Source organism: Silene latifolia, chromosome Y (assembly GCF_048544455.1).
Source record: "Silene latifolia isolate original U9 population chromosome Y, ASM4854445v1, whole genome shotgun sequence".
In the NCBI taxonomy this organism is placed as follows: domain Eukaryota; kingdom Viridiplantae; phylum Streptophyta; class Magnoliopsida; order Caryophyllales; family Caryophyllaceae; genus Silene; species Silene latifolia.
Genome location: NC_133538.1, coordinates 363606501 through 363632443, shown reverse-complemented (window position 1 = coordinate 363632443; position 25943 = coordinate 363606501). Strand labels below are relative to the sequence as shown.

Genomic DNA, 25943 nt, shown 5'->3' with positions numbered 1-25943 from the left:
TTCAGCCTCATAACGGTAAATCACCATTGTATCAATCTCAAACTGGTATGTCTATCACTTTGTGAATTTGTTTTTAAATAAAGTATAGCTTTGAGCATGAAAAATTTTTCCTTTCCGTTATCTGAATAATGTAAACAATTTTTGTTGTTTTAAAAAAGCAGCAGATAGGACGAAAAATAAACTAATGGCAGCCTCTATAAGCAACTTTTGGAATGGTAATCTACTTGCTACCTCTTTCAGAAAAAATCAACTTATAACTATTTGATTTTTTTAAAACCCAAATGTGTACCTTAATTTTGTCTCATAGATTATGAGTTGGGAAAAGGTGTAAACGACTACCTATTTGCACAAACCTCAAAGAAACAACGGAAACAAAAATTGTCCTTGAAAAGATCCAATGCAAATGCAAATTTGTTAGTTTTTACGGGCCATAATACTTATTTAACCCAACAACAACGGGCAGCAAAGTTAGCGAGGGAAAAGAGGAAACTTATCTTATGTCAAAGAAGGATTGCTAAACATTCTTCCAGCTCAAGACGCACAACTCCGTTCAGCACCATCACATTTGGTAATTCTCATCAAAACCTTGCACTTTATTTAAATAAAGGAAAAAAATTAACATTTACAAAATTTATACATTTGTACAGATAATATTGAACAGCAACTTTCGGTCAATGAAAATGAGATCCCGGATAACACTTCACTACAGCGGCATTTTGAAAGACAAAACATGATCCGAGATATAGCAAGGGATCTTTCATCAGCATATGAATCTTATGAAGCTATTAATCGTTTTAAGAATGGAAGATGATGACCTTCAAGGTCATATTATTTTCATATTTCAAGCACAATTTTTATTCATTTTTCATTCTTTTCTATTGACATTTCTCTTTACTAATAGATCTTGAAGGATACGATGATATCGGGGACCCTATTTACCCTATTTACTAAAGGGATCGTATGGATACCAAGCCCGTGGTGCCCTCTTTTACTATGTGATGTAAAAATGGGATAGTAGAACTTCCGTTTATAAAAAAACCTCCAAAGTTGTTATGTGATCTCTTGATGCGAAAACACCCCATAAGTAAACATTTCATTGAGAACATACGTAGTTACAATAATATGTTTTCATTTACATCTATGGGTGGCAAAATAGATCATTCAGTGAACCGAGGTAGGGGTCCTTACACATTTAGAATAGGTGGGGAAAATACACATTTAATTGGAAGCTTATTACCTAATAATGACGCACCACCCAAATTGTCGACTTTATATTTACGACACTGAAGAGGAGTTGAAGCATAGGAAGAACACTCTAAGGTTAGCCTTTTTATTTTTCTATTTCAAAGTTCTCTAAAGCTTTAGTCAATTTTTCTTCAGTTTAATATTTTAATCTTTAACAATTATATATGCAGCTCTACTAATGGTATTGAGTTTGACGATGGTCTAATGAAGGATTTAAAAGAAATGGTTGATCGTTACAATGTTTTGGCAAAATCATTTAGAATGGCTAGAGATCGTCTACACCAAGGTGCTGATGGTGAGGTGAGGTTAAGGCTCATCAGTGCACGTAATACAGATGGGAGGACATATAATTTACCTACTGTCTGGCTGCCCTTATTGTGGGAGATATGGAAAACACAGTTGATAGTATGGACATTGTGGTTGAGGAACGCTCTGGTAGACTACAACGTATATCAGAGCTACATGCTTCTTATTTAACCTTACAGTACCCTATTCTCTTTCCGCGTGGAGAGGATGGTCATAGACTTGGTATCCCTCATAGTCAACATTCTATAGCATCTTAAAGTAGCAATGAGAACGCTAGGGATAAGTTAACCTTGAGGGAGTGGTTTGCTTTTCGCATTCAAGACAGATCGTCAGCCAAGGAATATCCAACTATTTTGATGGCAGGTATATTCTTTTGGACTTAATCAATTTTTTTGTCCTTATTAATTTTTTTCTTTTTTATTTTAATTTTCTATTATTTTAACCTTCAATTAACGTATTGTTTAACTATATGGCTTCTTTAAAAAAAAATGTTCTAACTTTATTTATTTGTCAGGCAAACTATTTCAGCAATTCGTTGCTGACGGTTGCACGATGATAGAATCTGACCGCTTAAAGTACATCCGTTTCAACCAACCAAAGTTGCGGTCCGAGAACTTCAAGAATCTAGAAAATGCAGCTGCTATAGGACAAACGAACCCGTCCTCCGCTGGTGTTCGTTTCATTGTCCCCTCAACTTTTAAAGGGAGTAAGGATTTCATGAGAGAAACATATCAAGATACAATGACCATTTGCAGGTGGAGTGGGTATCCTGATTTGTTTATTACCTTCACATGCAACCCAAAATGGCCTGAAATTACTAGGTTTGTTCAAAAAAGAGGACTGCGGCCAGAGGATAGACCTGATATACTTACTCGAGTATTTAAGTTGAAACTCGACGAGCTCATGCGGGACCTTAAAGAACTTCATATGTTTGGACGAACAAGAGCAGGTGAATTTATCATTTTATTTAGTTTACTTTTTAAACATATCTTTTATAATCTTTAGCTTCAATAATTTTGATAATTAACTCCATTCAATTAACTAATTTTTTATGTCGGATTTTTTTTTTCCAGTTGTTTACACTATTGAATTCCAAAAACGTGGCCTCCCTCATGCTCATATTTTGCTATTTTTACAAAGGAAAGACAAGTTCCCAGAAGCCGTCGATGTTGACCGTGTTATAAGTGCTGAAATTCCAGACCCCTTAGAAAACCCAGCCCTTTTATGCAGCAGTGAAAGATTGCATGATTCATGGTCCATGCGGAGAACTAAACCCAGATGCGCCATGCATGATTGATGGAATTTGCTCTAAAAAGTTTCCAAAGATATTTAATGAAAGAACTACTGTGGACGGTGATGGTTATCCAGTTTATAAGAGAAGGGAGAATGGAACAACAATTGAGAAAAATGGTAAAACCATTCATAACGGATATGTTGTTCCATACAATGCTGATTTATTGTTGAAATATCGTGCTCACATTAACGTTGAATGGTGCAACCAAGAAAGATCCATCAAGTACTTATTCAAGTACATTAATAAAGGATATGACCGTGTCACTGTTAGTGCGACTCGCTTCAATAATGGTACTCAATTTTTTTCATTTCTTTTCTATTTCATATTTTCGGTCATAAAAATCTACACTTAAATGTCTTATGATGCCTTTTTTTTATTTAAATAGGTAGTCAAGACCCAAATCAAATTGATCAAATACAAGAATACTACGACTGTCGTTACATTTCACCATGTGAAGCAATTTGGAATATTTTTGCCTTTCCTATTCACTATAGGACCCCCCTGTTTTAAGGTTGGATTATCATCTACCTAATGAGCAAAACGTTATTTTCCATGATGACGATCCAATTGACGAAGTGGTCGAAAGGTCTTCAGGAGGTAGGACAAAATTCACAGCTTGGATGGAATATAACAATTTGAAATCTGATGGTAGAGATCTAACCTATTACGAGTTTCCACAAAAATTTGTATGGAAAAAAAAGGAAAGGGTATGGAAACCGAGGGAAAAAAGATTTACTCTTGGCAGAATGTATCATATGTCTCCAAATGGTGGTGAGAGGTACTATTTGAGAACTCTTCTGAACTTTGTAAAAGGACCCAAATCATATAAAGATATTCGAACGGTAAATGGAGTCCCTCACACAACTTTCAAAGAGGCATGCTACGCTTTAGGCTTACTTGGTGATGATAAAGAGTACAATGATGCCATTGAGGAAGCGAGTTATTGGGGCACGGGGTTTTATCTTAGGAATCTTTTCTCCACCCTTTTGCTCACAAATAGCTTAGTGAACCCGGAATTAGTGTGGGAGAAGACGTGGAAGTTATTATCAGATGATATCTTACACAGAAGACGAACGGAACTACGTAACCCAGGTACTTGGATCCATAATTTACGTTATTCAATATTTTCATACACTATTGTTCTCTTCAATTAACCTAAATTTTTGTATTTTTCGTGATTACACATCTGCAACTCACATACGAGCAATTGCAGAATTACGCACGCACTATCCGAGATTGAATCTTGGTTGCAAAGAAATGGTAGTTCCCTGCGTAAGTTTGGCAACATGCCATATCCGGACGTTGATATTCTTGCTACGTGCTCCAATAGGCTCTTGGATGATGAGTTATCTTACGATAAAGATGTTTTGAAGAAGGAACATGAAGTGCTTACTTTTTCAATGACAAATGAACAGAAGTCAATTTATAGAAAAATTATGTTCTCCGTTGAAAATGGTCAAGGTGGTGTATACTTTGTTTATGGTTATGGTGGAACCGGTAAGACTTTCCTTTGGAAAACCTTATGCGCTGGAATAAGGTCGAAAGGTGAAATCGTTATAGCTGTCGCTTCAAGTGGCATTGCAGCTATCATATCCTTCTTCCCGCCCACGCCCGACTAAGCATACCTCTTAATGTCGATGAAAACTCCACGTGTCATGGAATACGACCAAGAACCGATTTGGTAGAGCTACTAATAAGGGCAAAGCTAATCATATGAGACGAGGCACCTATGGTTAATCGTTATTGTTTTGAAGCTCTTGATAGAAGCTTGAGAGATATCATGAGAACTTCTCCGGAAGGAGACCCTGAAAAACCATTTGGAGGAAAAGTTGTGGTCTTTGGCGGTGATTTTCGACAAATCTTGCCTATTATACCTAAAGGAAGCAGGCAAGATATTGTTGGTGCTGCTATCAATTCTTCTCCTTTATGGAGATATTGCAAGGTTAGAACATAATGTCTATTTCATTTTACCTAAAAAAATCTACTATAATGCTACGATAATTACATTTACTTAGTAATTCAATTCTGACCTTCTTATTTAATTATTAAATGGTAGGTTTTAAAGCTCACGAAAAATATGAGACTCCAAGTCGGAAGTGCAGAGTCAGACGTTAATGAAATCAGACAATTTTCAGAGTGGATTCTCGAAGTCGGTGATGGTTTAGCTAGTGGCCCAAATGATGGTGTAGCTAACATTGAATTACCCGAAGATATACTAATACAGCCTGGATTAGATCCAATAGCTACCATTGTAGAGAGCACGTACCCATCTTTAAAAGATCACCTAGGTGACCCTCGATACTTCACTGAAAGAGGTGTACTAGCACCTACTCATGATGTCGTCGAAGTGGTAAACGATTATGTCTTGGATCAAATTCAAAAGGAGGAGAAAGTTTACTTGAGCTCTGATGAAATCAGCAAGGAAGAGACCAATTCTGGGGTTCGAGAACTTTACTCTACTGAGTTTCTCAACTCTATCAGATGTTCTGGTTTACCCAATCACAGCTTAAAACTGAAAGTTGGAGCTATAGTCATGCTTCTTAGAAACATCGACCAAGCAAATGGATTGTACAATGGCACCCGAATGGAGGTAAATCATCTAGGAAATCGAGTGATAAGTGCAACTGTTATTTCTAGAAGTCATGTTGGTAGCAAAGTCTATATTCCCAGGATCACGTTGACACCTTCCGACACTACCATGTTCCCGGTTAAGTTCGAAAGGAGACAATTTCCTTTAGCGGATTGCTTTGCCATGACTATTAACAAAAGTCAAGGGCAATCTCTATCCTCGTGTTGGACTTTATCTTCCTAGACCAGTCTTCACCCATGGGCAAGTCTTCACCCATGGGCAATTGTACGTTGCCTTATCTAGGGTTACAAGTAAGAAAGGTCTAAAAGTCCTTCTTCTAGATGAAGACAAAGGAGTGACTAATAGAACATCTAATGTTGTTTACAAGGAGATTTTCGACAAACTATAAATTTGTCTTAGATTTTCCTAATTTGATACACTATTCTATTTTTGTTTGTATTAGAAACTTATTTAAAGTAATTTATCTTTTATTTTAATTAATTTGTTCTTTCATTTTCCTTTCTCATTCGTCTTATAAATCTAATAATTTGATGCAACTAATATAACCACAATATTCACTATAATGTTACTTTTCGAAAAGCTATACTAGCAATAAGGATATATTAAAAATCAATCACATAAATATGTAGACGCCTAAAAATCAAATCTTAACTATACCCAACCAAACAAAATACCAGAATAACACAATATATAAACAAAAAATAATACAAAACACATATGTCAAACAGGTGTACTCAGACTGTTCCTTTTGCTCTCCCTTTTCTAATACCACACACATTGACCCGTTTACCCAGTAATGTCTGTCATGTGATCATCAAAATATGCATATCAGAATCGTCAGGAAGCGTAGAAAGAAGAGAGAACAGCCAATTGAGAACATTGGAATTTATAAAACACAAAAGGCTTTACTTTAGAAAAATATCTGTTGGTCTTTTGTTGAATGAAGTATCCAGAATCCACAGTCTTTTGCAAACAAATATTAAAAGTCCAACATGAGGCATATAATCACACAGGTCTTTTATATGAATCTTTCGTAGAAACAATAGACTAAGCCACAGCGAATAAATCACAAAATGACTCACTTTTCATTTTATGCAATCCTTGAAAAATATCATAGCCTCATGGGTCATCCCAAAAATAACGTATGTGGGTGTTGTTAACAATGAGGGTAAGGTTGCTTACATTTAACCCTTTTCTCCATTTCTGGAAGCACTTAACTCTGGGATGATATTGTATAGAAAAAACTATCCCTGCTGCAGATCACCAGAAGAGAGAGTAAATTAAACCAGTGTAACTTTACATTACCTCAAGTTCTTGCTTCCGCTTTTCTTCCTTTTTAGCGTCAGATTTTGCACTAACCACTGCAGCTCCAGCAACCTGTATATAACTCATGATAATTAATTAAAGTTCAATTAAATGCACCCGAAGACCGAACATGGAAGATGTAGTACACCTTCAAGAGACCTGACTAATGACTACTTTGTGACATCTTTGCAAATTCGAGTAGGCATGATGGATTATTTTGTTTGTCAACCAAACAAGCTACTTATGATCATGATAGATTTGCAGAAGTCATTTAGCTGTTCCATTTGTGGTACGATTCTCTAGAGTTTACAAGATTAAACCTATTAAGAAATATTAATTCGTGAAACTATACCGAAATCATTGGTGAAAGTATCTCCAAGAAGGGTCATTTTGCCTTAACATAGCACATAACATAGTATGCGTCATTCAAAAGCAGTACTGCTTTACCGGAATTTTTTTTTTTAAAAAAAAAAAAAGGCAAAATTGTTAATCAGAAAAAACTAACCTTGATCTACAATAATAACCTTAATATCAACAGATATTTCGTCCATATATCACCCAAAATTACCTGTCAATAACGTCTTACCCTGTTAATAAAACAGTAATTATTTGTAAATTTTTATTTATTAGAAAATATGACAGCATCAAAGGACTACTACTCTTTTAGTCATTTGTAAGTTATTCCTTAAAAAGGTTAGTTCATCTCTTTTATACTAATTTTTCACCAGTTTTTCGTACCTTTCAAGACCCTCTATGATCCCTTCTGGAGTGACATCTTGATAAAAGGCATCCCAAGTGCACCATCCAAACCAGTCTAAATGTGCAGGCATCTGCCAGTACAAGACATTACATAAGTCAAAACTTCATCTCATTAAAAATGTACAGTAACATTAAATGACTTTGGCCAATTTTGACCTTCTTATTCTCCAAGTGATTAAATGTACCTTTATGAGCTGCCAATATCCTGAGACAGCAAGGATAAGATGCTTACAGTTAGAGCAACCTGTTTACATCTTAAAGAGATAGTATGCGCACAGAGGTGCCATTTTACGATCTATTACTTGGAGGAAACTCACACCTTATAGAATTCTTGATCAGCTCAAATGGATTTTCGCTTGAGTTGATAAATACTGACTCGGATACTTGGGTAGTCTGAACATCAAGATCTCCTGAATGATTTAAGAATAAAAGCTTTAAAAACTCATATTCTACCAGAGGTTTCAATGCATACTGCAAGAAGTAACAACTTGACGAATCAACTGACCACTTTCAACACAAAATTGGAGTTCATTTGATGAAGTTCCCTGAAAGCTCGGACGGAATGGAACTTCCAACACAGGTAATAATAAAACATAGGTGGTGGTCAGACCAGACGATGGTTCGACACCCTCATCAAGAATCACAGATTCCTCTTTAACTTCGAAAAGCAGCATTTGCGTCTCCACCGGCACTTCACTTCCTGATGTTCCAAATCCAGGAATCATCCACCATATCTTATATCTGAAGAGTGACACAAAATTGAATTCCCTGCAACAACATCCAATGTAATTCAGTAAGTACCATAGCATTACTATAGTAGACTCTATTGACAAAAGTATGGGTGAGACATTGAGGCTTAATCAACAGTTCAGCTCCCACATGTTCCTACACAACATACAAGTTTCCCTTCAGTTCTTCGACTACTTAACAAAGCTTCCGAATTCTTATGAACATTAGTCCATTAGCTCCTACATTACAGTGTGTCGTGTTTCGTTGCCGTGATAGTGATAGTCTTTACTACACCCAACCAAACAAAAAACCAGAATAAAACAATAAATAAACAAAAAATAAGACAAAACACAAGTATTTTGGAAAAATTGCAAATTATTACCTATAATAGTTAGGAACTAGTTTTCTTGCCCGTGCGTTGCACGGTTATTAAAATAATGTGTGATAAATTTCACCATAAAATGGAATATAGACATATAGTACATCGTTTATGTCTAAGTTTTTATGTATGCCGCATGACCAACAAATAATTCCCGTTAACATAATATTGACATAAGAATAAAATAATGTTTGATTAATAAAATACTTTTTTTTAGGAAAATAAAACCAATATGAAGTTTATATATATGATACTTGGACTGATAGTTTTTAGAATTTGTTCATTAATACCTGTTTGTTTTTCAATTGGTGAAGGAAAACAATAATATCCACTCTGCATAATCAACTCAATGATGCAACAAATCTCATTCTTTCGAATAACAACTATAATTTAATCATTGCTGGATCAAATTGTAATTATGTAAAAACATTTAGAGGTAGTTAGAATATTATATCTTCCGCTCAAACTATAGAAGTACGTTTAAATGTGAACCAAATTCCGACGCAATACTACATGGCTAGGGCTGCTTATCCCCCCCTATAGCAATAGTCTTGGCCCCCATCTTCTCATTTGAAACAAGATTTTTCACGCAGGCCCCTATTTTTCTCCCCTATTCACACACATGATCTAAAACAATCTCATCCCTTGAAAGATCGATCCTTGTCTCCGAAACTTATCTCAAATTTATCCAACCAAGTGAAAAACTAAACCCCTATTTCTAGAAAAATCCACCATCCAATGGAAACTAACTCTTGCTCTCGACAATGTTGTTTTTTAGGAAAATAAAACCAATATGAAGTTCATATATATGATTCTTGGGACTGCGAGTTTTTAGATATTGTTCATTAATACCTGTTTGTTTTTCAATTGGTCAAGGAAAACAATAATATCTACTTTGCATAATCAACTCAACGATGCAACAAATCTCCTTCTTTAGAATAACAACCATAATTTAGTCATTGTTGGGTTAAATGGTAGTTACGTAAAAACATTTACAGGTAGTTAAATGTTATATCTCCCTGTCAAACTATAGACGTACCTTTGAATGTGAACCAAATTTCAACGCAATACTACATGGCTGGGGCTGCTTATGACATCCCCCTATAACAATAGTCTTGACCCCATCTTCTCATTTGAAACAAAATCTTTCACGCAAACCCCTATTTTTCTTCCTTATTCACACAAATGATCTAAAACAATTTCATCCCTTGAAGATCGATCCTTGCCTTCGAAACTTCTCTCAAATTTATCCAACCAAGTGAAAAACTAAACCTCTACTTCTAGAAAAATCCACAATCCAATGAAAACTAACCCTTGCTCTCGACAATGTTGTTAGAATTACGATTTTACTTTAATTTGGGTTGATGGGGTCAAGATTAAGTTTATCAGTATGATCTTTTGAGGTTTCTCCTTATTATTCATGTTACCTATATGTTTTAATTCAAGCGACATTTTGCTGATAAATAACCTTATTTATTATCACTATCCTCGTTAAACTCATCACCCTCCACAAATGCACCCTCCCTCCACCCCACTAATTTACCCGCAAAATAAAACATCAGCCACTATGATTAGTTCTCACTACTTGAAACAACCTCTAATCCGCTATCACTATCACTACCTTTCTGCCACGTTTTACATCTAAGAAGTCATAAATCACATTCACCTCCATGAAACACCAATCTTTACTCCAGATGATATGGATCCTCGTCTCCCTTATCGAAGACAATTTATTTCTCCTTCAACAAAGAAAAGTTTAAGAAACAATCTTCCATCTTATCTCTCTCCCTTTCCCTTCCTAGTCTTTTTCTCGTCCCCTCCCTTACCTCCATTCCAGATACTCAAACAAAGTGTTTGGGTACTATGTTTGTAAACTGAACATGTTTGAATAATATATATATACACGAACTTTGCTATTTATTTCATTTTGCATAAATAAATCTTACTACCTCCATCTCATTTTTATTGTCCTTTTTTCTTAAAATTTTATTATCTCATAATTATTATCCCATTTCTAGATCTAGTAAGAAAAACTTTAGTCAATCAACTCGTCGTAATCAACCGCATTCCCACTCAAAACAACCTTTAGCCCACTACTTAATCCCTTCGGTTCACACATAAAACGGTCTAAAATGCAAAGCTTTCACATCTCTCTTGAAAATTCCATCTAACTAACAGAAAACTAACCGCTACTTTCTCAACTTCATCATTTTTACATCCCGTAAAGATTAAGTTGAACATGACAAAAAAAATGCAGAAACTTAGGTTTTGTTTGATAACGACAGATTGAACATTTTTTTAGCATTTTGAGAGTTTTTACACTATTTAAATAACAAATGTGCTATTTTGAGTGTTGATCATCGACATATTGAAATAGTAGACTGTGGTGTAATTTCCTGTTTTACATTATGACCTTTAATTAGTATATTATAAGAAAATAAAAATTGAGTTTTTTTTATCTCTGAAGAAATTAAAGATCAAACTTTATCTTTATCATATTTATAACTATTTTTCTTCACTTAAAATATATAAATTTAAGCAAGTTCAAATAAGTTAGCTAAAAGTTATAAATCACAAATTGTATGAAGCAGTATAATCATTTTTTTTATTAATATGAAATAAATGTCATAAACTTCATGAGAATATTAATGCGGTAGAGAACTATAGAAGAGTTGGCAAGTACGTGACCCCCTTTTAGGTTTAAATTTTTTCATTTATTTTTATATTTTTGCCTAAAGGTGGTTAAAGAATCGTATTATGCATGACGAATATGAACCCTTCCCCAATTCGTATCTCTCCCTAAATTATAGTGATGATGTGCTCAATTTACACAAAAAAAAAATATATAGCATCGACAATAATTAGTTTGCTCTATATAATTGAATAGTACCTTTTTTATGCATGTAAATTTGTCAAAAGAAAAGCTTGAGAGAGACGGTCTTCACTATGTTAGGGAAAGACTACTCTTATCCTTTTATGTGTTTTTCATGATTTTTTTTAATGTTGATCGTTGCTTGAATTGAATCTTAACCTTATACATATTTCTATAATAAGTGTATCTAATTTAACTTAAAGCCTCATTCAAATCTATTTTATTACTCGTGGTACCATTTTTACTTTAAATTGTAAAACAATCGCACAATAAAGTTTTTCAAAATATTTACTCATTTGTCATAATATGATATTTTGATTCGCAAATAGCACGAACTTTCTTTATCTTTTAATACTCCTTGAAAAATAGATATCAAACTTTGTACTTATCAATAATTTGTGAATATCTTATTTAAATTTTGATTAATATACTTTTATATAATGACAAATGAATGTAAATAATATAATAATAAATTATCAATAGAAGTTGAAGTGTTTTGTGAGGGAAATAACTTTAAAATTAGTAGGAGAAATACATATGACCTTTGAAAAATAAACTTCGTATTATGTATAATTAAATATGACATTAGCAATAACAAAAGACGTAGGGGCATATTTCCGCGATTATTTTACTCTTTACATGAGTAAATTCCATGTAGTACGTATTATGCATGCACATTTGTCACAGTCCAGTTCGCCCTAGGGCCTTTTAGCCTCATAATACCTTATTTTTTTAATCGAAAGTTGTTATAAAATTGGATATTATAAATATATCAAAGGTTTTTTTCCTTCCAATTTAATAAAAAGTGAACAAATACTAATGAATAATTTTTTAATATTAATAAATTGTAGATAATTAATTTATTTCCTGTTTCTAATAATAAAATTGTAAAATAATTAATTAATTCTAATTTCTAATAAGAAAATCATATTCCTAATTATAATAGAAAATTTTTAAATAATTATTATCTCCTAATTCTAATAGTATAATTAGGAAAAAAAGCCTTAATAAATTGTTAATTTATTTCCTATTTCTGATAGTAAAATGGTGAAATAATTAATTAATTCTCATTTTTAGTAGGAAAATCAATATTCCTAATTATAATAGAAAAAATGTAAATAATTAATTATCTCCTAATTCTAATGTTAATAGTATAATTAGAAAAAAAAAGCCTCCTTTAGTTATATATAAGAAAAATTATAAATAAGAAAAATTGTAAATAATTAATTATCTCCTAATTCTAATGTTAATAGTATAATTAGAAAAAAAAGCCTCCTTTAGTTATATATAAGAAAAATTATAAATAATTAATTATCTCCTAATTTTAATGTTAATAGTATAATTAGAAAAAAAAAGTCTCCTTTAGTTATATACTAGATTTAATGCCCGTGCAATGCACGGGCCTGTTGGTAGAATCTTATGTAGTATATTTAATTGAGTCTAATTTGTTAAGTGTTAAATGAACTCGATTACTATAAGGGGTTGTTTGGTTACCCACTAAACAATGCAGGAACTTAAATTCATGTGAATTGCAAAATGGGTATGCTGTTTGGTTACCCCAATTCACATGAATTGGAAGTTCCCATGAACTCCAATTCCTCCACAATGGAGGAAGTTGCTTACCTAGGCCCCCTAGGTAAGTTAGAATGCCTACATGAATTGCACTTCCTTCATAGCAACCAAACATTTTTTTGCAATTCACATAAATTCCAAATTCACGTGTTTTATAACTTCCTAGGCAATACAAATTTCTATATGCAACCAAACAACCCTTAAGAATTAAATGAACTCCGCCTTTACAATAAAATATAAATATAGTTTGCATATTTCATTATTGATAATAAATTATTATTCTGATAATTTTTCTATATTAGTTTGTCGCAATTACTTGATAAAAAGAATGCTGAGGAATGAAGTTATTTATCCAACTTTGTGTAATATAATTATTGTAGTAGTAATAAACTAATAATATTTCTTTTAAGTTCATATTTAGCTTAATTACAATGATAAATATGCACTAAGATATTTTCTTTTAAGTTCATATGGGTTATAGAATTTAATTATTATTTGTACATCAATGATGATAAAAATTGGTTATTGATTATATTCCACCTTTTAACATTATTTATTTGTGTAAAAGTTGGAGATTATAATATCGTTTGAAAGTTTTGCGTGGGCCATTTGGTAGGGTGTAAAATCATGTTATACCTTAAGTAGTTATACACCGTATGAAAATAGGTGAAAACGGGGATGATGAGTGTAAATTAATTTATAATTACATCTAAAGCATTGAAATTTAATTTTAATCTCCGCAATATAATACTATGTACGTACTCCGTATAAAATAACTCTTACTGATAATGAGTGTAAATTAATTTATATTACATCTAAAGCATTAAACTTTAATTTTAATCTCCGCAATATAATATTACGTACGTACTTCGTATAAAATAACTCTTACTTTATATGTTTTTGATTGACGGACTCTTAAGTCTTTATCTAATAGTAAAACTCTTGTACATTACTCCGTGAAACATTTTCAAATGTAAGAATAATACAAAATCAATAATCAACAATTAAATCTAAATGATCTCAATGTTTGTGTTTTGTTTTCAAATATCTTAAATATTATTAATATCTATCGAAGATATCTTAATCTAGTGGTTAAAATGAAAGTATTGTGGATAATAGGTCACAGGTTCTAATCCCCCTTCCCTTTATTGTAATGCAACTAAGCGCCGGCTCCGTTAATAGGTGAAAGAAAATTAATTAGAACCATAAATTAAGAATATTACAGAGAAGAATCCCTCCAATATGAAAAAACAAAGAATTAGGACGTAAAAAGTAATTCACACACAAATCTATACAATAAAAAAAATTACTAATCTTATTATTGAATATAGCCTGTGTAGTTGTTTACCTTTCCTTATAAGCTAGTTTTATATAAGCTCATTCATGGCCTAAGGATTATTGGAATTGAACAGTTGTATTAGAAAATTTATAATAGCTCTTTGTTGTAGTAAGTATTCTGTACTAACCACTATAATATCAGTTGTACCTACATGAATAAGATAAAAAAAAAAGTGTTAGAATACCTCGCTAATCAAACGGGTAGAACGTAACTAAGAATGCATGCATCATGGTGATAGGAAATCAAACGAAAACATATAACACAACTAATAAATAAAAATAAAAATAAAATATTATGCGTGGTGGAGGCGGTTGTGTGCATGAGCTCATTATCATATTTATATACAGATTTTGCTTTTAAATCTGTTTAGACTTTCAAATCTGTTTAAATTCTAATCAATCGGCTTGCATAAAAGGTACCAGTAATAGAATTCTATTAGCTTTACAGTTTCATCTATACGGTTGCTTATGATCATGTGATAAAATTTGTTCTTTTTGAATTATTAATTTATTAATTTACATCTTGATCATTATCTCTAAATTTATCTCTAAATTTAAAATTAATTTAGGTAGTTTCGAAAACTTGGGGTCTCTATAATCGTTCGAAAAAAACTTCCTTTATTAATATAGATATTGATGATTGATTGATTGATTTTCAAATTACTACATAATATATTTAATTATTCATAATACTACCTGTATAGTTACAACTCTTCTCAAATTGCTACCTAATAATCTAAATTAGGTCATAATTGAGGTTAAATCATCAAAAAATCAGAAACTAATGTAGTATTGCCAATTTTACCCATCTTTACACACTTAAACTCACCACCATCTTCTACACCTCTACTAACACCACCAAAAATCATCCACCACCATCACCACCACGATAAGTGAATATCACCTTAGTCTCACCACGACAAGTCAACATCACCTCTACTAACACCACCAAAAATTAATGTGGTATGTGATGTGAGGATGGTGACATGGAGTAGGATGGTGCCGGGTCTTAGAGTAGGTGGATGTTGGCGGTGGATGTTGGCGCGATGATGGGTGGATGTTGATAGTAGAGGTGGGTAGATGAACATGATGAAAAAGAAAGGATTGAAAGATAGGATAGGATTATTAATAAGGGTATAATGAGGTAAATTATTTAGAATTGAGTTAATAGAGGAGAAATTAATGAAGACCTAATGATTAATTAAGACCTAATTAAGGTTATTAGGTATCAATTTGAAAAGAGTTGTAACTATATATGTAGTACTTTGAAGAAAACAGTATAATATGTAGTATTTCGAAAAATTTTAATTATAATGGGTAGTAATATGCAAATCGGCCAAGTATTTTTATAGACAATTTGACATGCTAGCAGATTCATTGTCGTGATAGTGTTGTTAAATGGATGTTCAACCACAGTCATCGACACAGAACACCGACATCAGTTGTTACTCATCAAAGGATTAAATCAAACCAGTCAACTAAAGTTGTAATCTACCAGAGCGTGAAACTGATCATGAAATTGATTCAAATTTCTCAAAACTAAGATACACGAGGGAGAATACTTCTTCCGTGAGAATAATAACCAGTTTATCAAATTTCCCAGGTCACACGAGGGAGAATACTTCTCAAAAACTAAGATACACGAGGGAGCTTCAAATTTCCCAGATCACAATAAGTTTACTTCTTCCGTCCCAGTGAGAATACTTAAACAAAAAATGCGAAATTTCATACAACAAAAAGACAAAATTGTATATGATAGAAAAACTAACCTTGATCTACAATAATAACCGGTTTATCAACAGATCCATCATTTTAGAAGATCTGGAGTTCCTTTTCAACAACTCCCAACAACATGCAATAAAAAAAAAAAACAATTATAGTACAAATTAAAAATCAAATACTACTGCTGTACCGGAAATTAAAAAAAAAATAAAGGCAAAATTGTTAATCAGTAAAAACTAACCTTGATCTACAATAATAACCTTAATATCAACAAATCCATCATTTTAGAAGATGTGGAGTTCCTTTTCAACAACTTCCAACAACATGCAATTAAAAAAAAAAAACAATTACAGTAAAAAATTCAAAAACTTCGACTACTACTTTACAGGAATTTAAAAAAAAAAATTAAGACAAAAATTGATGATCATAAAAAACGAACCTTGATCTACAATAATGACCTTTATATAAAAGATCCACCATTTTAGAAGATCTGGGTTCCTTTGCAACAACATCCAACAACATGCAATAATAAAAAAACAATTATAGTACAAAATAAAAAACAACTACTACTTTACCGGAATTAAAAAAAAATTAGACAAAATTTTAGATCAGAAAAACCAACCTTGATCTTCAATAATAAATCAACCATTTTCATCATTTTTGAGAACGAAGGATAGAAGAATCTTGAATAATCTTCAATCGCAAAGTCACAGCAATCACTGACCGAGATGGATCGAGTTTGAGAACGAAAGATAGAAGAAGTTTGAATGATGGATTTGTTGATTTTGATGATGATTGAAGCGAAGGTTGAGGACGATTTCAGAAGGCGATGAAGACAATGTTATGTTTTGTCTTATTTTCATATTTTGTGATAATGAATGTGATAATGAATGTGTAATGAAACCTCCAAAAAGTTGGACGAAATGGGTTAACTGTTACTCTGTATTTGTTTGGGTTGTTTAAATTGGGCTCTAACCACGGCCCAATTTCAAATGAAATTGTTGCATACGTATTTCCGACCTCTAAACACGACACAGAAACGGTTATTTTTTTTTTTTTGTTCTTTCAAATAAAAATTCATTCTGAAAAGATTTTCTATATACTCTTTTAAAAACCCAAATTTACTTAAAGTACTTAAATTTTTAAGTTATAATTTCCTTTTTCAACTATGTCTTAATTGTTTTATTTTAATCCAGTCTTACAATTTTTACTCCTATTAACATTATCATGTGTTATTTTATTAGTTTACTTATCTCAAATTTCTCAAATTAAATTTGAATGCTATAATTTCTATATATATATATTATTAAATAGTACACATGTTCAGTAATTAAAATTGGTTATATAATTATTTTCAATTCGCCTTCGATTAATATTGTTTTTTACTTCTCCTTTTTTTTTAAGATTAAATTCATTGTCTCTTTAATTTTATCAAACTCGAAACCGATCGCCAACCCGTGAAATTATGGACTCGATTAAATTTATAACCCGATTATTATTAAGCTCAATATCGATCAATTTGAAAGCGAATTATTGGTTACTCCTATTAACATTATCATATGTTATCGTATTAATTAATTTACATATCTTAAAGTTATGAATTTTCAATGTTATAATTTCCATTTTTATATTTTAATATTTATAAGGATATTATATTTTTTATTTTTTATTTTTAAAAAGTACAAATGTTCAATAAATAGAATTGGTTATATAATAACTAAAATTTATAGTCATCTTTAGAAAAAAAACGTACACAACCCCGTGATTTTTCACGGGTGTCACACTAGTTAATTCCTAAATCTATAAGGATCATCTAGCTGCTTCTAACAATAACATTAAGACAAAAGAATGGTCTCTGCATCCCTGCATCCCCCGATCCAGAGATGACAAACCATGGCAACTGTATAGTGTATACTCTCATAATAATGTTGTATATTAGGCAACAGAAAACAAAATACATCCGAAGGCAGAAGCATACAACTGCAGTACTCGGAGTAAAATGAAGAGAGTGTATCTTATAAGTTGCCAAGCAGTGAAGCCCCTTTCCAAAGAGCCTTTGGTTATCAACTTTGACTGAACATCATAAAGATTTATGTGCCTAACAAACATTTTTGAGGTAAACAATTGATTCATACCCATATTTTCCAAACGATCATACAAGGCCTACAACATTAAAGCTACCAGCAAACACTCAAAATTGATGTTCAACTGGTAGCTATATTAGCCAACCATGATATCAATACCACTGCAGGTAAGTCAAATTCAGACAATCGCAACCAAATTTAGCACAAAAATGAACATAACAAAAGATAAGCGGCTTGTTTAGCTAAAATAATGCATTGATCTCAAGGAAACACTACATGCACCAGTAACCACCTAATTATCTAGCAGCGATAGTACTTATAAGTTATAACCAGTTAACCACATACACATGTTTACCTAAAGAATGTCGAGTCTGCTTCAGTTGCAACAGCCTTGGCCAAGTACGATTTTCCTGTTCCAGGTGGTCCACACAAAAGAAATGCTCTCCATGGTCGTCTCTTACCTGCACAAGAACAGACCCTGTTATGACTAAATTGCCGGCATCCAAATTATTCCTTTAAAAATCACGCGACCAAAGAAAAGCTGTATTCATCCAAGTCTGAAAGTCCTATGAGCCTATCACAAAAAGAGAATGAAACAAAAGACCTTTGGTGTTAAATTAAGTGTTACTTGGCCTCCATTGTAAGTTTATGAATAAGGGTGCATGTCCAGGTACAGCGCTAGGTCATTTCTCCAAGATAAGCGTCCAACCTAGATACTTCACCAAAAAATGCATGAAGTCTATCAAGATTAAATGTGAAGACTCTTAAGTGATATATTCATCATATAAAAGAAAAGTGATCACATATCCCTTGCCTGCATAAGACACATGCCAGGCAAATCCAAATAGCATGTTGGTAGAATACCTCCCCTACCCATCAAAACATACTAACATAGCACACACTATCCCTCTCTCATAGGCTCTCTCCTAAAGTTATAAGAGGAAACGAGTAGGAAACTAAAACTTAGTGAGGTCATCAATAAAGAGATCCATGTGGCCCAAAAGTACCCATGCCGAAGTAATTCATGGTCTAATGTTTAAACCATATCACATTTAGCATATGCTCCTCGATCCCATTAAAAAAAAACACAAGCATAAACTACTACTGCAGGCTCTGCAGCAACAAGTTCAATACAGCCAGTTGTATCCAACATCCAAATTAGCATGTTACGCTAAAACAAACATCAAAGCCTTGTCAAGTGAGCAAACCCAACTGAGCTATGATGCAACAACGAATAAGATCGATCACTCTAAGGAAAATATGCCTACACAAATTAACAACCTCATCTAGCGAAGAATATTAAGATGCTCAAATAAACACCACCATATATTATCACTATGCCACTAAACCACCCAATTGCAGCAAAGACATTCAACACATTCAAATACAACTACCAAAAGTCACCCTAACGGACACCTAATATCTACTTAAATACAACAAATCTATATCATATACAATAACTCAACAATGTTCATGTTACTCCCTCTGTCCCACTCAATTCTTTACGGATTCCACATATGCGTGACTGAGTTATTTCTTTACGTTTCCTTTTTAAGTAATATGTTTTTACCTTAATACAGTTCATTACCATATAGCCCTTATAAGACCATGTCCTTTTGTTTCATTCCTCGAATTCAACAAAAGAAACAACCAACAACCGCAAAGAATTCACCGGGACAGAGGGACTAGATCAAACCTCAGCTACATTATGCTCCCTATGACATATTTCACTTGAATTTCAGCTAAATTACTCAAAATTCAGCAAAATAAACAACTCATCCAAATTTCATAAAACACAAACCATAGACATTATACATACAATCATTCTCGTATAACAGAAGATGATTAAAACAATACCAGTGAAAAACTGTGGAAACTTAACGGGCAAGATAACAGCCTCCTGAAGCGCTTGCTTCGCGCTCTCCAACCCCGCCACATCATTCCACTTCACATTCGGCTTTTCCCTCACAATCGCCGAATGCCCAAATCCAATCCAGCTCGTAACTTCTCCTTCTCAGCATCATCTCCGCCACCGCCTTCTCCACCTCCATTCTGCTTCCCTTTAGGCCGAGCCTGAACCGCAGCATCACCCCCAGTCGGTCCATTACCCAACCCGCCACCCTCATCAGGTACCGCCCGAATCTCCTCGGCCCGACTGAGGTAATCCGTGAACTTGTGCGTGACCGCTTCGCGGATCTTCGGGGTTTTTTCATATTTTAGATGGGTTTTGAAGTATTCAAGCGCGTTCATGTAAAAAGGAAAAGCTTTAGCGTAATTTCCGGCATTGTCTTCGGTTACTGCTTGTTTTACGTACTCGATTGCTTGTTCTTTGAAGTTGCTGTACATTTCGAAGGAATTGATTTGAGGATTGGATTGATCAGGGTTAGGATTAGGGTTACATGTGAATTGGGGGAAAATTGGGGAAGATGATCGGGGAATATGGAGGACTTTTGATTGGAGGTGAGTGAGCTGGTGATTGGATTCGAAAACGAAACCTTCGTAGGAGAGGAAAGTTCCTCCTCTTTGCGGGCAAATTGAATAAATGTAGTCGTCAAGTACTCGTGCTAAATTATGTAATCGAGTCGATTTGGGCTCGAGATCACCATAGAATGTTGAGTTTGAGCTCAGATTTGGTTTGAAGCATGTCGGGTTTTAAAAAATTTAACGTTTAACTAGGTTCATAATAAAATTCAACTTTGAATGGAGCTCGGTTTAACGTTATATTTTTTATTTTTTATTTTCTCAAATTTGCATCGACTATATCTTGGGATCGGCCCAGATTTGGTCAAACTCGCCTCAAGCTTAGCGTTTAGCGAGCCAACTATGATAATTACAGACTTAAGCTGAACTAGGGCTGTCAATGATATGAGCCGGCTCGTTGAGCCCTCGGAATCGGCTCAGTCAAAGCTCGGCTCGTGCTCGGTCAAAACGAGCTCGAACTCGAGCTTGGCTAAATATGAGTCGAGCCCGAGCTCAGCAAAGCTCGGCTCAGAAACTCGTTTGGGCTCATTTTTAATTTTGTTTTTGTATAATCTTCATGTTGTAGTATTATGTTTATTTTAAATTATATGTTGTTTAGACATTTATATAAGTACTAGTTGGTTGCACCGCGCGCTTTTCCCAAGATATTTTAACCTTTAACGTTTTATTTCATTTGTATGCCAGCAAATCTTTATTTGGTTCGGCGTCTGCAAAATGTTGTACATATTGAGTGTCGAACACAATAAAACCTTTGTTGTTATATTGTTTTGATGGTCCAATCAATTGCAAACAAAATTACAACCATTCGTAAATAATTCGTATTTAACTTTGTTAAGAGTATGAATATCCGAATATAACCACGCCTTTTGCTTAGATGATTGTTTGGGTATTTTTTACCGAATTGGATGATTCGGGTCAATGTGGTCTTACTCGTTGGATATTCGATTAATTGTTTGTATGTCGATGCGTAAATAAAGAAATAAAGTACGAAATATAAATTGACACGTGAGATTTGGTGACGCGGAAAACCCAATGTGGGAACAACCGCGGGAGGGACGGTACCCTGCCAAATATTGCACTATACTTGAATAGGAGGATGATTACAATTGAGACGTAATGCTAATCTTGCTGACACGAGGCGTCGTATTAGCAGGATCTTGGATGAATGTATACGAGTGTATGTGAATATGTGATGTCTTGATGAGGATGTGTGTATGTATGAAGGTATGAATGTCCTCCTTTGATTGCTCCTTTGGGTATTTATAGGGTAAGAACCCTAGATATGTCCTACGTCGATTATGGAAAGGGAATATAACTTCCATAATAACTCTTTCCATGTTCGGTCATCTCCCTCAATTCTCCTTGATCTCCCTAACTTCTCCCTAAATTCCTCATGGCTCTTCTTTCCTTAATCCGGATGCCTCCTTCAATGGGCTTCAGTCTTCTCTTGCATGCATGCCGGCCCATTCTCTTCTTCGTGCTTTATTCCAACCGTGGACCCTCCTTCTTCTTACTAGATCTTTTATTCACCAAGTGGGTCTTCTCTTATTGTGCTATTTTTAGCCCAAACAGTTTGCCCCAAATTTCTTGTGAAGTACGCTACGAGGTGCCGAGTAAGGAATTTACGTAATCGAATGTTAAAACCCTAAGCCGTCATTTGCACTTCTTTTCATGCAGCTCCATCATTTCAGCCGCCACACTCCTCTTTTCTCGCACCCTACTCCCTCTCTCTTCTTTATAACCCCAACCTCCACCTTTCACTTTCATTAACTCCAAATCATTTCAAAAACTCCTCCTCTCTCTAAACCCTTAATCTTCTTCTTTCCTCACCTCACCGGTTCTGCTATCCCACCTTCCACCGTCTTTTCCACCAGGTATTCTCCCCTTTTTCTCCTTTAGTTTCCATTTTCTCTTTCTTCACCATGGGTAAAACCCGACAATCTTCATCAACCACCGCACCTGCTGACCGTAATCCTGACCCAATCTTCCCTTACCGGGGACTCTTCATTTACCCCCACGACTGTGACTCCACCTTGACTGCTGCTGACATTCCCACGATCAAGGGCATGCTTGGTCTTGGTGACGAGGTGGATATTGTCATCCCTGGACCAGGACAGAGAGCTGATGCCCTTCGTCCAGGATGGGTTTGCTTTTACCTGTACCCTTTTAAATATGGCCTCCGTTTTCCTTTTCCTAAACTTGTCCAAGACTTTATCTTTACCAATAATTTCGCCATGGCACAAATTTCTGCGACTGTCTGGAGGGTTCTTCTTTACTCTCTGGCCGCTGGTCAGAACACTGGCAACTCTCTCTCTCTCTGGGTGATCTAGCCCATATGTACAGCATAAAGTCCCTGGGTAGGGGCCAGTTCTCTCTCCGGGGGCGTGGAGAGGCTCCCTTCAGGCATGCGTCCAAATCCCGAGATGAGAAATGGCTTGAGGACTTCTTCTTCGTGAGGAAGGACTCCATTCAGCCGCCTGCTGATTACATCTTCGAGAAATGGGTCATAACTTCGAGTAAGTAGTCTCCCTGTCACCTAATTTGTTTATCTCGCTGCTTACTAGCTTACTTCATCGTCTTCGTGCAGGCCCCTGTGACCTGACTCGCATTGGTGCCAAGATCCCTGCCTGTAGCAAGCTGTTCTGTATCTCTGAATCCGAGATAAAGTTTCCTGACCTGCTCCCTGGTTTTTCACCTGCTTCTTCCTCCAACCCTCCTCAGTCAGATCACAGTATGTCTCCTGGTAAGTTTTCCACAGCCGTTTCAATTTGCATGCTGCATCTCCTGATGCTTTAGGTATCCTGACACCAGTGGTGATGCCTGTTTGCAGGTTCCAAGGTTGATCCTTTAGAAATCATCCTCCAAAGTGCCAAAAGAAAGAGGTCTTCTGCCAGTCATGACGTGGCATCCGCCTCTAAGAGGAATGCTCCAGCTACCTCTTTCCAGACCTCTCCTACGTACTCCAGTTCTGCTGGGCCTGAGCCCTTAGAAGTTGACCCGCTCTCTCGCCATCCGCCTACTCCTCCTACCAGCCCTCGTGCCTCAGCTAGCGGAGGCACTATTGCTCACTTCTCAGAAGGTTTCGAGAATGTGGACAAGGTACCATACTGGCCGGAGATCAACCAGCTGCTCTTCCCTCCTTTAAAGGAGACGTTCTCAGAGTTCTCCCCAGAGGAGATGGCTGAGAATGACGTGCATAACGCCTTTATGGTGAATGCTCTTCATCTTCTACATGTTTGTTTGTCTTCCTTTTTATTTAGATTCTACCCTTTAACTTCCTTGCTGACTTCTGATTTTTCGTGCCCCAGACCCTCCAGTCTGCACTCTATAATAGGAAGATGATCAACATAGTGCAGACCACCAGTCGTGCCACCAACGCCAAAAACCAGGAACTGAAGGGGACAATTGCCGACTTGGCGCAGCAGCGGTCTGATCTGAAAGAACGTGTGGTGGAGTTGAAGGGAGCGAGCTTCTTTGTCACTAAGAAGAAGTGAAGGAAGGGGGTGATCGGTGGCCCGCACTCAAGAGGTGTGCGGCACTTTCTCCGACTCCTCAAGCGCTCGACGAGAAGATCGGCCGATCTCCCGGCCACCAATGTTGTTGCCTATGCTACCCGGCGGAAAAAATCGGCGGGATGCGTCTTTGCTCTTGATGAGGCTCCCACCCGACAAGCTATAGAGGAGGAGGAGAAACAAAGTGGAGATTCTCTACCCTCCCAACCTTATCCGAGTGCCGATGCCGAAGTTGGGGAGGTGAATTCTCCTGCACCTTTGGCCGAGCAGTTTCCGGTGGAGACGCATTTGGAATGCCCCCGGGAAGCTGGCGATGGAGCTCGGGAAGTTATGGCAGCTAAGGGTGTGCAAGCTGGTGCGGTACCTGAAATAGAGGGTCAGCAGGCAGAGGAGGTGCCAGAAGTGGAGGTCATCAATGTGATCGATAATTAAGTTGTTTTTTTTTATCAATGAATGTTTTGGCAGTCTGGCTCAGAGGTGGCAGACTTTTAAGTTTTAAACTTTTTTCTGCCTGTTCCGCCAAGGTGGCAGTTTAAACTCAGGGGCCGTATTTTGGCCATATTTTGGAATATCCTTGCCGCAGTTTTGGCAAGGTTTGATTTATATCTTGTGCTTGTTTCTTAGATTTCCTTAGCTTAAGAAGTTGTCGTGTCAGTCCGCTGGCTGATTTAGGCGAGTCTTGTCATCCTGAAAAGGCTGCGTTCTGACTCAGCTAGCTGCCCTTTCAGCCTGATGGCTGATTTAGGCATATGGCGCAATGTAAGGAGGAGGATGTGTCGTCACCGAGAGGTGATTTAGACCATTCTTGTCACTGAAGAGGTGATCCGGACTAAGCTATTTGTTGTGTCCGATGGTGATTTAGGCGTATCGCGATTTTGATTACTTAACCTTGTTCATGACTCAAGGTGTGTTCATCACGTTTAAAGCCAACATGGCGTAATTTAGGCAAGTTTATCGTCATTCTAGGACCAATGGGACGTTGCAGGATTCTGGTAGCGCAGATATCCCTACGTTCCATGTTCGTGCATGCATGCTGGGGTCCTGATTAATTGCGATTAGTGCGAGCTACGTCCAAGGGGTGGTATCAGGGGTAGCTGGGTAAGCGTGTTTAGCTGTCAACTAGGCTCCCTTTTGTATGTTCCACAGTCTGCCTGGTGAGGGTGCTCCTTGTGGAGAAAATAGGTTAGGCATGTTGGAGTGCCATGTGCCTTGTCACCCCACGTTGGCAGTTGACAGTCCTGCTAAATATCCTTTCAACGTACCATAGACACTAGGATTCAGAGTGATTTACCTAGAGAAGCCTGAAAATAGGAAAATCTATTAAAATGATGTGAAGTACCTGCCGCCATCTCATGGGGTACCAGAGCAATTGTGGTCCCAGGACGCTGCCAGACCACACCATCTAATAGTAGTTTAAAATCTTAAAGTAGCTAGAGACACTAGAAATAAGAGTGAAATTGGCAGTATGCCTACTACCGGATTTTTATTTTAATTTTGAAAACGATTTGACTTTTCATAGTACATCATCTTGAAGGCTAAAATCTACTTATCATTAAAAGTAATATCTCTTCAGGTGAAGTATGTTCCATGGGCGTTGTATGATTTGACCGTCCATAGTCATTAGTCTGTATGCACCATGACCAACAACTCCTTCTACCTGGTATGGTCCTTCCCATTTGTAGGCGAATTTTCCTACTTTACGATTCTTGGTGTTTTGAAACATCTCTCGGAGGACCAGGTCTCCTACCTCCAGGA

At 35.6% G+C, this 25943-nt stretch overlaps 3 protein-coding genes and 1 pseudogene across 3 annotated transcripts; 2 read left to right on the top strand and 2 right to left on the bottom strand.

Annotated features, from left to right (window-relative positions):
• The first annotated feature begins 1243 nt into the window (after positions 1 to 1243).
• On the top strand, positions 1244 to 4464 carry LOC141631751 (uncharacterized). The gene is made up of 7 exons (XM_074444379.1): positions 1244 to 1320; positions 1416 to 1540; positions 1630 to 1773; positions 2066 to 2500; positions 2920 to 3110; positions 3340 to 3884; positions 4059 to 4464. Exons 1-7 carry the CDS (start codon positions 1244 to 1246, stop codon positions 4462 to 4464), a joined length of 1923 nt encoding a protein of 640 aa, XP_074300480.1.
• A 110-nt stretch (positions 4465 to 4574) lies between these two features.
• LOC141631750 (uncharacterized) lies at positions 4575 to 5657 on the top strand. The gene is made up of 2 exons (XM_074444378.1): positions 4575 to 4787; positions 4902 to 5657. Exons 1-2 carry the CDS (start codon positions 4575 to 4577, stop codon positions 5655 to 5657), a joined length of 969 nt encoding a protein of 322 aa, XP_074300479.1.
• A 1588-nt stretch (positions 5658 to 7245) lies between these two features.
• Positions 7246 to 8386, bottom strand: LOC141627165 (putative galactinol--sucrose galactosyltransferase 2). The gene is made up of 6 exons (XM_074440593.1): positions 8348 to 8386; positions 8005 to 8267; positions 7819 to 7909; positions 7656 to 7704; positions 7479 to 7570; positions 7246 to 7308 (listed from the first exon to the last, which is right to left on the bottom strand). Coding segments are annotated over exons 1-6 (501 nt in total). The 5' UTR covers positions 8350 to 8386; the 3' UTR covers positions 7246 to 7304.
• Positions 8387 to 16352: 7966 nt separating this feature from the next.
• LOC141627164 (protein SUPPRESSOR OF K(+) TRANSPORT GROWTH DEFECT 1-like) lies at positions 16353 to 20838 on the bottom strand (annotated as a pseudogene).
• Positions 20839 to 25943: the final 5105 nt, after the last annotated feature.